Source organism: Canis lupus, chromosome 1 (genome assembly GCF_011100685.1).
Source record: "Canis lupus familiaris isolate Mischka breed German Shepherd chromosome 1, alternate assembly UU_Cfam_GSD_1.0, whole genome shotgun sequence".
NCBI lineage: Eukaryota > Metazoa > Chordata > Mammalia > Carnivora > Canidae > Canis > Canis lupus.
Genome location: NC_049222.1, coordinates 69,858,000 through 69,874,495, shown reverse-complemented (window position 1 = coordinate 69,874,495; position 16,496 = coordinate 69,858,000). Strand labels below are relative to the sequence as shown.

The window sequence follows — 16,496 nt, the reverse complement described above, 5'->3', positions numbered from 1 at the left end:
TCTTTCTGGTTGGTTTGTTCAAGTCAGGACCCAAATGAGGTCTACATTTCATTTGGCTGATACGTCTATTAAATAACTTACTATATAGTTTCTCCTTTTCTTTCAGTTTCTTTAGAATATCCCACATTTTGGATTTTGTTGATTATATCCCTTTCGTAGTGGTTAATATGTTTCTCTTATGTGAATGTTCTCTTAAATTGGTAGGCAGATCCGGGGCCTAATCAGATTCAAGGTTGATTCTGATGGTGGTGATGGTTTGGGGAATTCTTCATTGTAGTTCGTGTTTATTTCCTACTGCACTTCAGGAACCCCATGTATGGTGGCTGTGCTCTTGGGATGAAGGGTGATCAGTGGATTCAGGTGTTGTCGTCAGTCAGCTTGGTCTATTGTAAATTTCCCATCAAGCCTCTGCCTCGTGTTTGGTAGCCGCTGATGACCATTGCCTACATACTTTTTTCATTTTATTGACATTTTACCATATATTTTTTTCTCTGAAGTAATTTACAATAAATTATGGAACTCATGACATCTCACCCCAATTTCTTTATTATGTATTTGTAAAAAGAATATGGACATACGTATATATGTGTGTATATATTTTACTTTTATTTACTTGAGAGAGAGAGTGAGAGCAGGAGAGATCACAGAGGGCGAGGGAGAAGCAGGCTCCTCACCGAGCACCGAGCTCCTCACTGAAGCCCCTGATGTGGGGCTTGATCCCAGGATCCCGAGATCATGACCAGAGCCAAAGGCAGACGCTTCACCGACTGAGCCACCCAGGTGCCCCCAGAACAGTGTTCTTATGTATAACAATCAGTTGACAATAATTCTCAAATACTACCTAATATCCACTCTATATTTAAAATCTCTGTAATAATTCCTGTGACATCCTCTATTTATCAAACCAGGATCCTATCTCAAGGAGCACATACTGCATTTGGTTATTGCCTTTGTCACTTAAGTGTCTTGTAATCTAAAATGATCCTCATTCCATTGCTTTTCACTGTATTTGCATGTCAGTGACCTGTTGGAGAGAGATCACTCTCCTGTTGGAGAGGCCCCGTGTCTAGTAGACTGTTTCTTCTTGACTCTTTCTTCAGACTCTTTGTCTGAAGATTGTCTCCATGTGCTGGTATTCAGGGTGGTCTCCTGTGTTCTTTATTTAATGTGAAGTAAAATTTAGAGCTATAGGTTTGGTTAATTGAGAATAAACATCTTTGGTAAGAGTATTTAATAGCCAAGTTGTATGTTTCCTATTACATCTTATCAGGGCCATCTCATGTTTTTGCACTATTACTGTAGCTAAGATTAAAATAATGATTGATCTTCTCATTATGAAATTATATTTTTCCCTTGAAAATATCATATAATCTGGGAGGAGTGAGACTTTGGCACCACATAAACATCAATTTCCTTATCATTTCTTTCATCTAAATAATGTTAGTATCCATTGGTGACTCTCACCTGAATCAATTATCTCATTGGTGGGTGGCAGTGTGATCATAAAATGGGATTTAAAAAAAGAGTTGTGATCAAATACACATAACATTAAACATCTTAACCATTTTTAAGGGTACAGTTGTATGCGTACATTGTACGTTAAAATGGGATTTTCAAGTTTTATCATTCTTTCAGCTTTACAAACTTGCAATTTTTCTGTGTGAAATAGCTTTTTTTTTTTTTTTAAAGATTTTATTTATTTATATATGAGAGAGAGACAGAGACATAGGCAGAGGGAGAAGCAGGCTTCAGGTAGGAAGCCTGATGTGGGACTCGATCCCAGAGCCAAAGGCAGATGCTCAATCACTGAGCCACCCAAGCGTCCCGAGAAATAGCTTTCCTTCTTCAATGTGAGCTATTTGATTACTGTGAAATACAATTTTTATTTGAAGTACAGGATAAAATTTTTCCTTTTACCATATTTCAGAGTAAGCCATTAGTGTTGTTATTTCATGATTTTTGTCTTTCTCTTTTTTAAGCGTCATTATTGGCTTGTGGATTTTTATATATTCATCGTATTTCAATCGGGTGCACTCGGTTCAATCATTCTTTTACTGTTCAAATTGTCCCCACTTTGGCTAATGGGAGCCCTTTCAAATAGGCACCTAAGTCATTTTGACATGATCCTATCAGACTCTGAAAGCGAGGAATGTGTTTCTTTAAAGGCAGTAAATTTCCTTTGGAGAACAGGGTCAAATCTTTATTAGCCATAGCCCCAAAGAAGCATCTGTGTTACAGAAAATTGCCACAGAGCAGAGTGAAACCTTGATACCAAAGTCCTAATTCATCAACATAGGAAAGCAGGGTGAAGTTAGTGATCGCTAAGGTTTTTTCTCATTTTATGTTCTATGATTTTTTTTACTATCTATACAGTTGTTTTACTCTTTGGTTTTTATTGGAACAAATATTTTCTATCTTTTAAGTTTAAGTAATCTCTACATCTAGTGTGGCTCAAACCCATAACCCTGAGATCAAGAGTCACGTGCTCTTCTAGAAGACTGAGCCAGCCAGGTGCCCCAGAACAAAATGTTTCACGAGTGAATGCTGTCAGATTTTGTCGTGAACAACATCTTTACTACTTTCTTCCTGTTCTCATAGTCTGCTTCCTGGGCCATGGGTTAAAGGACTGTAAATTTGTAAAAGCAAGGGTTTCAACATATTTCACAGTTACAAAGTCCATCCTCAGGAAACGAGAAGGGGTTTGTATCCTAACCTTTGCCATTTATTCCGACAACGTAATGCAGCTAAGCATTCCCCATGGGGAGGGTCAGCCTCGTAATGCTGGATCCATAAGCTGCTGCCTCCTTCGTGCAGACACCCTTATTTCCTCTGATTTGGGTAAACAGATGAAGTTTCACCAGGAGTTTACGTGTATAACTGGATTTGTGAAGATCTGTTTTGGACATCGTAAGATTTACGTCATGCTTCGAAACCTCTGGGAAGTTACAGTCTGACATCTTAAAAAACATGTTCCTTTTCTAAATTGACTTTTCCCATTATAGAGTTTAATGTGGAGGATAGTCGCCCCCTGAGCAATCATTCTTTTTAGTTTAGTAGATGTTCTTTTCCAGAATAAATTTGGTTCAGTTTTATTGTTATGCCCTCAGTAGTCTCTCACATGCCTCTTTTGTTAAGTATTACATACAAATTGCCAGTTTTTAAATACTTTGAACATTTACTGAATATTGGGCAGAAGTACAAATAATACAGCTGCATACTACGCTAATAAAAACAAAATATTGTGTCTTGAAAAACCATTTCTTCTCTTAGAAAGAAGTACTATGGAATTCTGTATTCATCATTGAGTTAAGTTTTGGAGTAAATGAAAGATGATACTGTCTTTTACTTAGAAGTATTCCTTTTCAGGGATAGACATGGTTAGTTTATAAGATAATCTCATAAGATCATATTTAGAATCTAGAAGAAGACCATCATTTTTTTCCCCCAAAGGCCAAGACTTTAAAAAATATGTGAAGTTGCTTTAACTGTAGAAACTAAGTATCATCATAGGTAGTAATAAAGTTCATTCTGTAAATTTTCCAGATGGCAACAGCTACTGGAAGAATCTGATTTGTTTTTTTCCCCATTCATGATATTAATGAATTGTGAATTAGTGCAATTGAAATCTATACTGGATTGTCCCTATAACACCATAAAGGCTTGGTGTCTCTTGTAGGAGAAATACCAGTGTGTGTCTAGAGAGGTACTTCCTTTCTCCATCACTGTAACAAAGGATTTGAGGCATTGTATAGGGAATATATATGGTAAAATTGCTTAAGTAAAAACAAATGGAGGTCAGGTAAATCAGAAATAAAAAGAAAATACCAAAATTAAGATCTGCCCTCAATGCACCTTTGATTCCTAAACATATGTAACCTGTAGCTGTAGCCCATCATACATTTTATTGATACTGTTTTTGTTTATCTTTGTGTATGTTTTATTTTTATACAAGAAATATATATTTTTTAAATTTTATTTTAATTTTTTTTTCTCTACACAGAGAGGGGCAGAGACACAGGCAGAGGGAGAAGCAGGGTCCTTGTGGGGAGCCTGATATGGAACTCGATCCCAGGACCCCCGGGGTCACATCCTGGGCCGAAGGCAGACGCCTAACTGCTGGGCCACCCTGGCGCCTCTGTACCCTGTCTTCTTTCTCTTCCCTGAGACGATGATCCTCAACCCTGGTTGTATGTTAGAATTGTCCAGGGACCTTTGGGAGAAAAAGCCTGGGCCCGAATCCAGATCAGTTGTATCAGAATCCTAGAATTTTAGAATTGGAAGAAATAAAAGTTTGATTCTGTCAGAGAACCTGGAGACTGTAAAGGGCCTTTCTAAAAGCAGTGTTTCAAAGTAATCAAAGACTTGGTGCAAGAATTTGGGGATTGGAAAATCTCGTGCATGGCGAGTTCCCATTTGTTTCCCATTCATCACCCCGGAGTCATTGAATTCCATGCACTCAGTCCCCTGGCTGTTGGTCACCTCCTTCATCTTCACTCCTCAGAGTGTCCCGTGCTCTCTGCTGCTCCATCACACCCTTCTCCTGTTGGCCAGATGCCCTTGTATCCTGCTACTGCCCTGCGTGTCAACCTCTAGTAGCCACTTGTACCGGAAGGGGGTCAGAGTGAGCCGTCTCGTCCCCTGACACCTGTTGGATCCTACGCTCCAGCAAGAAGATCCTTCAGTGTCATTTGTACAGCTCTATATTTCTCTGAATTTCTATAAGCCATTCCGTAAACCGTGTCTAGGATTCTGTCCTTTGACTTGGCCTACCAGGCTTCTACAACAGATCACAGGACGTTCGCTCCGGGACATGTTAGCGGTCATTTAATTCAGCCTTTTCAAGTGAGAGATGAGGAAACCGAGACCTAAAATGTTCACTATTCCTCCACCGCCCAGGCCACAGAACAAATTTTAGCTAGCTTCAGACCCGAGTTATAACTCAGATCTCTTTGTTCATTTTTCAAAAGACCTTTCTCTTAAGATGCAACTTAAACTCGAGCATTTCTGTCAGACTTTCAGTAAGAGAGTCTATTCTGGTCTCCACACTTTGGTGCCATTTATTGTGTTATGGCTGCATTGGTATTTCCGTTGTAATAATAGTGAACAAGGATATTGCTGGCTTTTGAGTGCTTGCTTTGCACGAGTCACAAGCATTTGCTTGTTTCATTTTGACCTCTCAATCACCCTACAGGATAGGCATTGTCCACATCATCCATGAGGTAACAGGTGTAGAGAGCTAAGTCTTAAAAGACTGAGGTTGTAACTCAGCTTGGTCTGATGCCAGAGCCAAAGTCATCTACACTGTGAAGGTGTTTTTTTCTTTTTTTTTTTTTTTTTTAATGTATAAACATCTTTTATTTTCCACTGGATTATAAGGCTCTTGGTGAGAGGGAATAGGTCACTGATGTCTTTGTATCCGCTCTAGCATCTAGAGCTCAGGAAATATTTGGTGACTGCACTTGGAAGAACCATCACTTGTGACCACATTTTGGAGATTAGGGAAGTAGAAGGTAATATGTGAAGCTTTTCTCAAATCTCTAGGCACTAGATCTTGGAAGAAGACAAAGGTATGTGTTTGAAGTTTCTGTGGAATGTTGTGGGCAGGAGAGTTCCGTAATTTTCTTTGTTTAGTGGCCATAATGAGATTTGGTGCACTTATTTACCTGTGAGAATTTGCAATAGCATTTTAGTTGCTCGTTGTCTTTTCTGGCTTTGCTCATCGTTGTATTGTATGTTGTTATCTTTAAGTACTCTTGAATCTCTCTAAACTAGGCGATTAGCAAAAGATTGGTCTTTTTACCAAAGTGAGCTCCTAGATGATTTTCTCAAATAGAGTGTTGGATTTTGTCATCTTAACTGGGCGCTTCCGAGCTGGTGGGATGCTTAAGCTGTGCAGGTACATTTGATTACGGATGTGGGTGGTGCCAGTGATTATCCTTTTGTAGTCAGGCATTTAGGTGTGAAGATTTTTTTGTCCCTTGTACTTGGTAGCAAAGTGAAACCCTTAAGCTATTTAGGTATATTGATTTTCCATTTTTCTAGGATTTGAGTTTAGTCTTTGTTCTTTTGAAATCACCTCCACAGGATATTGTGCCAGCTTATTAATTCTTTAGTGATCAGGAGTATGAGAATGAGCCCTCTCCAGTTCCCCTCAAGGGAGGTAGATTCAAGAGTTACAGGGTGATCTTTGAAACACAACTTTCAGGACATTTGAATAAGCTTTTTAAAAATGAATGCTATGTATATCTTGAGAGGGGGGATAAGTAACGTGGTCAAACTAAACCGAATATAGAAAAGCACTGGATTAGGGGGCACCTGGGTGGCTGCCTAGGGCCCAGGGCGTCCCTGGAGTCCCGGGATCGAGTCCCACGTCGGGCTCCCTGCATGGAGCCTGCCTCTGCCTCTCTCTCTTGTGTCTCTCATGAATAAATAAATGAAATCTTTAAAACAAAAAAAGGCACTAGTTTAGGAGAAAGAGACCTGAGTTGTTCTAGTCATTATTTTATCATTAACTGATTGTAGGGTCATGGAAAGGTAACTCTGAGCTTCATTTTCTTCATTTCTAGCTTCTCATAAGTTTGATTATATCATCTCTCTCTACCCACCCAGGTACGTTGGTCTCAGATACCAAATTCATAGTTTGTTTCCAGCAGCTCTGAAACCATAGGTCATGTTCTCATTTGCTTGTGGAAAACAGATCTCTGATGTCAGTTGGCAACAGTATGAAACCCGATTTATAATAGAAGTTGACATGCTGACTCTATGGTTCACTGTATTCATCAGGGGATGTTTTAACACTTAGTGCTTCTTTGCTTATGTCTCCAGTTTTTGGTGACTATAGATTTAGCACTGAAGTTTTGTTTTTATTGTGGTAAAATATACATAAAATAAAAATACAGAGAACTTACCGTTTTAACCATTTGGTGGTGTACAGTTTAGTAGAATTCAGTACATTCACAGTGTTGTACAGCTACATTCCTATTTCCAGATCTTTTTTTTTTTTATCATCCCAGACATAGACTCTGTACCTATTAAATAATAACTCCTCCTTTGTTCCTCCTCTCCAGCCCCAGATAACCTTTATTCTGCTTTGTATCTGAATTTGCCTATTCTAAATACTTCATGTAAGAGGAATCATAATATACTTGTCCTTTTGTATCTGGCTTATTTCAGTAGGCGTAGTGTTTTCAAGGTTTATCTGTGTTACAGCAAGTGGCGATTTCATTCCTTTTTAAGACTAATATTCCTTGTATGTTATACCACGATTTGTTTACCCGCTCACCTGTTGATGGACATTTGTGTTTCTACCTCTTGGCTATGGAGAGTAATACTGCAATGAATATTGGTATATGAATACTTGTTTTGTTCCTCCTTTTAGTTTTTTCTGGTATATGCCTAGGAGAGGAATTTCTGGGTCATATAGTAGTTCTTAAGTTTTGAGGACCCCTCGAGCTGTCTTTCCACAGTGGCTAGACCATTTTAAATTCCCACCAGCAATTCTAATCGCACCACATCTTTGCCTACACTTACTTTCCTTAAAAAAAATAATAATAACCATCCTAATGTGTGTGAAGATGGTTTTGATTTGCATTTCCCTAATGTTGAGCATCTTTTCATGTGTTTATTGGCTATTTGTATCTCCCCTTTGGAGAAATGTCTAAGGCCTTCGCCTGTTTTTGAATTTGTTAGCCCTTGATTTTTAAAGGTAACGTGAATGAGGAGGCACCATTATGAGGTAAGTAGACTCAGCATCGGTGTGTATGTATAAGGTTGTTACCTTTACAGTTATTATTTTGTCAGGACAGGTGGGTAAGAGCACATCTTGCGTGTTTCTCACAAATAGAAGTTCTCTGTGATTTGGGACATTGAGTGATGTAGTAAATGGAACTTAGATCTTAAAGTTCAAGACCTGAGTCCTTGCCGTGGGCTAGTAACCTGGCAGGTGGGTCTAATTGGTAATACTCTGAGGTGAGGTCGGCCTGCCCCATTGGTTCTTGAGATTAAAGCATGAATCTGAAAATACTCTGTAGAGTACATAGTGCCACTTATGATCTTTTACTTTGGCCCGTTGTGATGCTGTGACCTGTGCAAACCAGTCTTTGATTTGTGAGAAAAAAAAGTAAGGTTTGTATAAGCAACTTTGTTCAAATGGACCAAAATTGTTATTTCGTTTACTCCCCTTACGTTGTCAGGAGCTGAAAGGAGGTAGGAGGTAAGTTCGGCTGTATTTTATAGTTGAAAGAGCATGAAGGAAGGATGAAGCCCTTGTTCTGTTCCACAGCTTTCTAAAGTACTCCGCTAAGCCCTTTATTATTATTTTTTAAAGATTTTATTTATTTTAAAGAGCATATGTGAGCAGGGGGGTGGGTGGCGTGGGGGGATAGTGGGGAGGGAGAGGGACAAGCAGACTCCCTGCTGAGCAGGGAGCTAGAGGGACAGAGGGACGTGGGGCTTGCTCTCATGACCCTGAGATCACGACTGGAGCCGAAATCAAGAGGCAGACTGCTGCCCAGGTGCCCCTCGGCTAAACCCTTTTAAAGGAAGGGGTCACTGTGCTACCCCAGGCTGTCACCTCTTCTGTGATTTTTGATACAATAATGCACAGGAAACTGATACATAAACTTGGTCAAGGGTTTATCTGGTAAGCATTTCTTCTAGTGGTTTTGTCTTCAGACGTGTTTTTAGGGAAATATTTCTCAGAATTGAAGCCCTTTCAAGATTTGGTATATAGTTGAAATAGGCCTGTTTCCTCTTCCCCTTTACACATCACTTTGGAGTAAGTGTCCTTTGTCATATTTGATGATGCCCTCTTCTCAAGAAATCGCTTCATGACATTTAAATGTATCTTCTACCAACGTGAATACTTGAGTAGAATTTTTTTCTGATTTTCATTTGTATACTTCATTACTTTCTCCAGCCTTCCACTGGAGAAATGCTGAGATAGAAGACCTAGTAGAGCTTCACGGTCAAAGTCCTGGAGAAGACACTCATAATTTCCATGGTTCATTTTAGAGAATGTAATTAGTCACTCCTGGGTTGGATTATTTATTTACTGTTTTGGTAATAAATGTTTACAGTTACTGAATTTTCAGTTATTATGTTCATAAATTATTTTCTTTTTTGGTGTCAATTCGTGTAATGGAAGAATTGAGTGAGGAAATCATGAAGTTTTGAAGTGTAACATTGGCCAAGAGTTGGATTTAATTTGTAATTAGTAAAATTTCCAGTTAATTAAGTCAGCTGATTCGAGTCCTTAGAATTTAGCATGTGTCCTCTTAATCTGCTTCTTGGCACAGATCTGTTGAACTTACTATATGCGTGTCTGATTATTTTGGCGTGATTTTGGTACCTAGTCTCTTCTATGGCATTTTTTTGTTTTTGCCCATTGCTGTTACTTTTAAGTAGCTTACTTTCGTATGCCTGTTTGTTTAATCTTGGTACGTTTTCTTTTTCGTACCTGTTTGCTTACTTTTCTGTCCATTAGTCTAAGTGGACATTTGGGTAAATCTGCTTTTATTTTTTTTTTTAAACTCTATTTTTAAGTAATCTCTATACCTGACATGGGGCTCAGACTTACACCCCAAGATCAAGAGCCACATGCTCCACTGACTGAGCTAGCCAGGCACCCTGGGTAAATCTGCTCTGTAGGTACTTAAAACAACAGTTCAGTCATTTTGGGAGGTGTCTACTTAGTGCCTAGTAGGTATTTAACATCGTGCTACATTTTAATATTCTCTACCATTCTTATAAACTTTTTAATTAGTTATAGCCTTTGGCGCCTCTAGGTGAAGGATATCATTTAATTTATTAGCAGCTGTTGCTGTATACATGTAATTATATTTGACGACAAGGGCATTTTTACAAGATGAGTCTGGTGGAGTCGTTATATAAATGATTCAGATTAAGGAAATTATTTAATACTGAGGTAAGTGCTTGAGAAATTGCCTATTTAGAAATGCAGCACATCTTAAAGAGGTACTATTTGAGGACCTAAGATATACAGGGGAGGCTGCATATTTTACTTTGATCTTATTACCATACAAAGGAAAGCTTATATAAAAATGACTTGTCAGTAACTTTCTGCTTTTTGAAGATAGACAGTTACACAAGAGATTCTGGCTATTAGGCAGTGGAGAAATACTTTCAGTAGAAGTCTGCTGATGTAGTTTTGGAATTTATGGAGCACCTGCTACAAAAGTTGCTTATAAATGCTTTAAAACCAGGGGTTGGGAAGGCATTGGTGAGACCAGGAGGTCTCACAACAGGGAGGGTCAGTGAGCAGTCATGCTGTGAGGGGCAGCACTGCCCAGCCGACGGGGTCAGGGCCTACAGTCGCTCAGTGCTTCCGGCCACCTTTGCCTCTTGTTGGCTTTGCCGTCCAGAACATCCCTTCTCTCTCAGCCTCTGATCTGGAGCCACTGATAGTTGAGTCCTTACTCTTCTTAGTAGGGCCCTCAGCCTTTTGTTAAAGTAGTTTAAGAACTGCAAACAATGGTTCTGAATAGGTTGTGTGTGTGTGTGTGTGTGTGTGTGTGTGTGTGTGTGAGAGAGAGAGAGAGAGAGAGAGAGAGAGAGAGAACATGTGTTTGTGGATGGCCGCAATCCACCTGTTATCCTCATTGGGTTTGGGGGTGCCGCCTGGAAAAGAAAAACCAAAATAGATCCTCCCCTGAGGATTTCACTGTTGGCTAAAGGGCTCAGAACAGTCAAATCTCGGTTCAGACTTGTAGGTGGTGTGACACTAACGGCCGTGTCCTATTAAAGATCAACGTTTAGCAGTTTGGTAGCAGTTAAATGTCACTGGAATGTTTATGCAGTTGGTTTGTAATTTGACACGCATCTCCAAGTTTCCAAAGTAAATGTATAAAATCTAAGTCATTTTTTGACATGTGAATCAGGATGCCATAGAGGGAAATGCCCTTTTAATTTCTGGAATTAACTTGGCAATTTAAAAATAGAGCAGTGATCGCTCTAATCCTTTCTGCATGTTTTTAAAAATTTATTTCCATAGGATGAAATTGTAGAATGTAAATTTAGCTTTTGAAAGGACAGTGATTAATGTACTGTTTACCCAGGCCATTCTCCAGAATTTGACTAGGGGAATTTGCTAATAACAATGTCTTTTCATCAGTGCTCAGTGGGGAGAGGGGTGGAGTGATATATTCAGATTTTTGCAAAATAACACTAAGCTGTTCAGCTTTTCAGTCCTAAGCAAATAGAGAAGGCCACCAGCGTTCACTTGATGCTCTTCCCTAGGATAGCCCCCCGCCCCAAAGTGGGGGCATAAGTCATAAGGGGATACGGTTTTGTATTTCCTTACCAGAATTTCCGAAAGGAGAGAGAGATGCCAAAGGGAGGTACCGGGGAGGAAAATACTCGTGTAAACGTGGAAGGTGTTAGGTTTTCTTTCTCTCTCTCGCATTCTCTCTCCAGTGTTATCACCAATGAGTTTCAGCGATGGAAGGGAAGGTTGAAAAGTTTGCTCTCTGATGAGAGCAGCTGATCAGAACTTGAGAGAGAACTAGATCCTTCTTTACTTCGCAGCACTGGAGCCGAGCTGAGCAGTGGGATGGTGCCCTCAGTAATTTGGCCATTCAGGAGCGCAACAAGACTTTGACAGGACATATGGAGAATGGGAGACACAAGAAATCAAGATACAACAAGTGCAGATTATTTTGGAGTGAGAAATGTTCCTTTAAGCTATTATTATTTTTAACATTTGTGTCTCTTGATTACTTAAATATGTTTGGAGAGTAATGAAGAGAAAAATATGTGTGCAAATCTGCATGTACCTATAGTAGGTGATATGCCCTGGATATAACCTAGCATATGACTGGATAACCCGGTGCAGGATTTACATACTACGTAACCTTTTCTTCCGATTAGGGGGACACAGGTTCTATTGTCTGAGGGCCGCACTGCTGAGGCACATGTCCTTGGTGTAGTGGTTAGTATTCAAAGGACTGGGCCAGATTGAACAGTTTTTCATCCTGCATGTTTACTTACCATTTTCCCTTTTAAAATAATAAACCAGTTAGAGTCAACTTTTTGTATCATCTAGTATGTCCTGAGCTTGAGACAATGGAGTATTTTTATTTCATTGTTCTCTGGAGAGCAGCAGTGTCACACTGAGGGATGCGCCAGGCCCTTAGTGACACATGATCAGGGAGTCTCCGAAAGGGAAATGGGTTTCGTCCACGGAGCAGGAAGCCGCTTTGCCTGTGTCGTGAAGGACATGTTTACTTTATACTTTTTGAAGGAGCCTCATGATTGCTTTTCCCTCGGTGGGAATACTCTTTAGAAACAGGTATTCATTCTTAGAAAGTGTCCGTAATTCTGGTGTTCTAGAGAAGTTGGTAACGTGAGTTGGTGATTGGCTATCGTCGCTTTGTTTAAAGTAGCAACGAAGGACAGATCTACTTCATGAGTGGTAACTGCTGATGTTTAAACTCTGATATCGGGATCCCTGGATGGCGCAGCAGGTTTGGCGCCTGCCTTTGGCCCAGGGCGCGATCCTGGAGACTCGGGATCGAGTCCCACATCGGGCTCCCGGTGCATGGAGCCTGCTTGTGTCTCTGCCTCTCTCTCTCTCTCTCTGTGACTATCATAAATAAATTAAAAAAAAAAATAAACTCTGATATCTGTGGCCCCTGGGTGGCTCAGTGGGTTAAGCATCTGCCTTTGGCTCAGGTCATGATCCCAGAGTCCTGGGGTGGAGCCCCACATCGTGCTCTGCTCAGCTGGGAGCCTGCTGCTTCCTCTGCCTGCTTGTGCGCTCTCCATGTCATAAACAAACAAACAAACAAACTCTGATATGTAGTTCATAGATATGTTGGAATACTAGTATCCTGTTATCTGTTGTCATTTTTGGTTAGATCTTTTGAAATTATCTTTGCAGTCACCAAATAAGTATACTTCACAGGGGAGGGTGTTTGCATTTTGCTTAGGCGCTCATGATAGAAGTCATGGTGCAGAATTTTCACTTCGCCTTCCCTGAAAATATTTCAAGTCCTGGCAGTTTTGAATAAACTACTTGATCGGGTATCAGCAGAAACTTGAATTGACCTTGGAATATTGCAGGACTCTTGGAAACACGCATAAACACTTTCTAGAGAATTCTTTTAACCTTTTTTTGGAAAAATAAAACTCATGGTCATTGTTAAATCTCCAATTCCCAGCTTCGAAACTCCGTACATTTCTGTTGAATGAGTGAACTTTTATGGGGTGGGGGGCCTAGTAGGTGGAAGTTTTTTCAGTTGGGGGCCTATCTTAAGGCAATGCTGCCTTTTTTTTTAAATAAAGATTTATTTGTTTTAGAGAGAGGACAGGAGGGGCTGGGAGAGAGAACCTCGCGCAGACCCCGTGCTGAGCGTGCTGCCCGCGGGGGCGGGGGGGGGGGGGGGCTCGATCTCAGGACTGAGGCAGCAGCGAGCTGAGGCGTCGCGTACCTGGCTGTGCCCCGGGCCCTGGCCGACGGCGGTGACCCCCCGGGGGGTGGGGTCCTGCCCCGCCGCTTCGTGCTCGCTGCTTGGGGCTTCCGTGGCCTGTGCAGGTGCCCCGGGGTGGCCCCGCGCCCGCCCTTCCCGAGGCGCTCGGGGAGCGAGGACGGGCTCTGCGGCGGCGACGTCGTTTGAGCCCCCGGGGGGGGGGGGCGGGGCGGGGTCCATGGCCGGGCCTTCCCCCAGAGCTCTGCGCCCCTGCGGGCCTCCGGCGCGGCCGCTGCCCGGCGCCTCTCGGGCCTGGGAGGACGCGCCGTGTCCTGGTGTTGTCCTGGGCGCGCGGCCTGCGGACGGCTCCGGCCGGGTGGGCGGGCGCGGCGGCGATGGCCGGGCCTGAGGCGCCCGAGGCCTTTGCGGGGAAGCGCGGGAGGAGGCGCGGGGAGGTGGGGGCAGCCGGAGGGCGGCGCGGGGGACCACGGGGGACCAGGGGGACCGGGGAGGGGGGGGGCGCCTGGGGCCTGGGGCCTGGGGCCCCGCATGGTGTCCTCGCCGCGACGCCGGGAGGCGGACAGGGGCCGCGTGCTGCGGGCGGGCGGGCGGCCGAGGGGAAGGCCCTGCGAGGCGGGAGGGCCCCAGGCGCAGCCCGCGCCCCTGGGCAGGGCCCGAGCAGAGACCGGCCTGTGGGCTCGTGGGCGCGCGGCGGCGGGAAGGGCGGCGGGAAGGGCGGCGGCGGCCCTCGAGGTGCGCGGCGGCCACGCGGCGGGCGATTCTCAGCGCGAGGCTGCTCGGCGCGGAGGCCGGAGGGGACGCCGCCCTGCTGAGCGCTGCTCGCGGCCTGCTCGGGCGGGCGGCCTGCCTCGGCCGTGGCGCCCGGGCCGCCCCCGCGTGTGCGCGTTCTCGTGCCGAGGCGCCCGGCGTCCAGGCGGCGCGGGAGCCACCGACCTGAGGCAGCGGCAGGTGCCGAGGCTCCGAGCGGCGCGGGGCCCGAGGCCTGGCCGGACAGTCGCGTCCGGGGTCCGCGCCCCTTGCCCGCCCCCCTTGCCCGCCCCCGCCCCCGCCCCGTCCCCGCGGCGCCCGGGACCGAGGCCGACGCGCTCCTTTCCCGCGTGAGCAGCCCGGCCCGTGTGGCCCCCCGCGCCCCGGGCTCCGCCCACCCGCCAAGCGCACTGGAACCGGGCTCGCCGCGAGGGCCTGCCCCGAGGGCCTGCCCCGGCCGCCAGGTCGCACCGCCTCTCGGCCTCGCTGCAGCCCGCGCCCCGCGGTGGCCTCGGTCAAGGCCCCGGAGGTGGAGGTGCCCGAGTGGCCGCCGCGGGCACGGGCAGGTCGCTCCAGGTCGCTCCAGGTCGCTCCAGCGTCTGTCAGGAGGTTTATTTATCTGACAGCAAAGGAAGCGGAGCGCCCTGTGGACACGGAGCTCCTTCCAGGAAACGGGAATTTGTACTTGCTGCCCCTGAGAACGCCGGCTCCCGAAGATCAGGTGCAACTGATTCTGGAGGCAGGACAGGAAAAGACAAGGAGGAAAGGTCTTTATGTCCCTCAAGTGATTCTTTGGGTCATTGTGTGAACTTCCAGGGCAGGCACCCTCTCCCTCTCACGCGTTCATTTACTGCTTGGTAATTACATGCGAGTATTAAAACAGCAAAATACCATGTATCAGTATGGAAGGATCGCTTTCGTCATTTTATAAGACTTTTTGTATAAAACTTTTTATCTAATGACATTGTTTTCTAGGACATGACATTTTCATTTCCTTCTAACTCGTTTGAGACAAAGCACGTTTTTATTCATTCATTCAGCACATACGTGTGGGTGCCAAACGATGTTGTAGGTAAGGGGAATAGAATGATTTACAGAACAGACAAAAAAAAATCTTTTTTTCATGTGAATCCTATTTCTAGAGTTGAATCTGATATGATAATGTCACAAGAATCTTATCCATAGACTTACTTGATTGCTTAATATCTGTGATAGGCACAAGGGTTAGTCTTACAGAATTTGATTTTTAACAGATTTTTAAAAGTCTTGTGTATGATGTTATTCATATATTATTCTTTAAAATACTTATTTATTTGAGAGAGAGTGAGCAAGCACGAGCAGCAGGGACAGAGGGAGAGGGCGAGAGACTCTCAAGCCGACTTCCTGCTGAGCCCGGAGCCAGACGCAAGGCTCGATCTCATGACCTGTGCTGGAACCCAGGGGTGGTTGCTTAACCGACTGTGCCGCCCAGGCGCCCCGTGTAATATTATTTATAATTATAGGGAAATCCCCCCTGGAAACAGTGGCTGATCCTGGTGATTACACTGTTCTCGCAGTGACAGCTGACATAGATTGCTCACCAGGACAGGTATTGTAATACAACCTCAACACTTCAGGGTATTTAAACCACATGCTCGGTTTATGAGATCGGTGCCATCAGTGGTTTTTATGTCGAAGATGAAGAAACAGAGGAAAGGAGATTAAATCACTTACATGGCAGCTAATTGGTCGAGCCAGGCTTTGAATGCAAGCATGTTAGTAAATTATTAAAAAAAAATAAAGAAATTAAGAGACTGTTCCCTTTGATAACTACAAAGATTTAAATATGAAGCAGATCAAGAATTATCTGTAGGATATAGTAAAAAGTATGGAGTATTTCGGTGGTATAAAGTGTAGTCATCAGGGTCACTACTGGAGCCAGAACGCTTGGGTTGAGTGGTTGTGTGCCTTACTCTCATCATCTGTGAAATGTCTATTTTATAGGGTTTTTGTAAAGATTAAGTTATGCAAGAAAAAAAATTAAAGTTTGGTTTAAATATATGTGAGAACTCTTAGCAGAATCCATAGGAAGTGTTGGCTAGTGCTCTTACTACTCTTGTTTCTATTGACATTTTTTAAAGAGCATTTCCTCTTTCCTGAGGTTTTGCTTTTTTTTTTTTTTTTAGAAAAAAAATGTTGCCATGTATTTGGGTATATACCATCCTTACTTTCCTAATTGATTTTTCTGATATGTACAAGTTTGGTGTTTTTGGCCAGGGTTTTGCTCAGGAGGGTGTTGGGGTGTGGTTCTTTAGTCTGTGC

General features: G+C 43.5%; 2 protein-coding genes across 2 annotated transcripts in view; one reads left to right on the top strand and one right to left on the bottom strand.

Moving 5' to 3' along the window:
* LOC119870193 (basic proline-rich protein-like) overlaps window positions 1-13,667 on the bottom strand; it is a 30,878-nt gene extending 17,211 nt beyond the window's left edge. The window contains exon 1 of the mRNA XM_038525501.1: window positions 13,449-13,667. Coding sequence (XP_038381429.1) covers window positions 13,449-13,667 — 219 coding nt within the window. The remainder of the gene's footprint in view (window positions 1-13,448) is intronic.
* EPB41L2 (erythrocyte membrane protein band 4.1 like 2) overlaps window positions 1-16,496 on the top strand; it is a 193,055-nt gene that overhangs the window by 16,661 nt on the left and 159,898 nt on the right. The window lies entirely within an intron of this gene.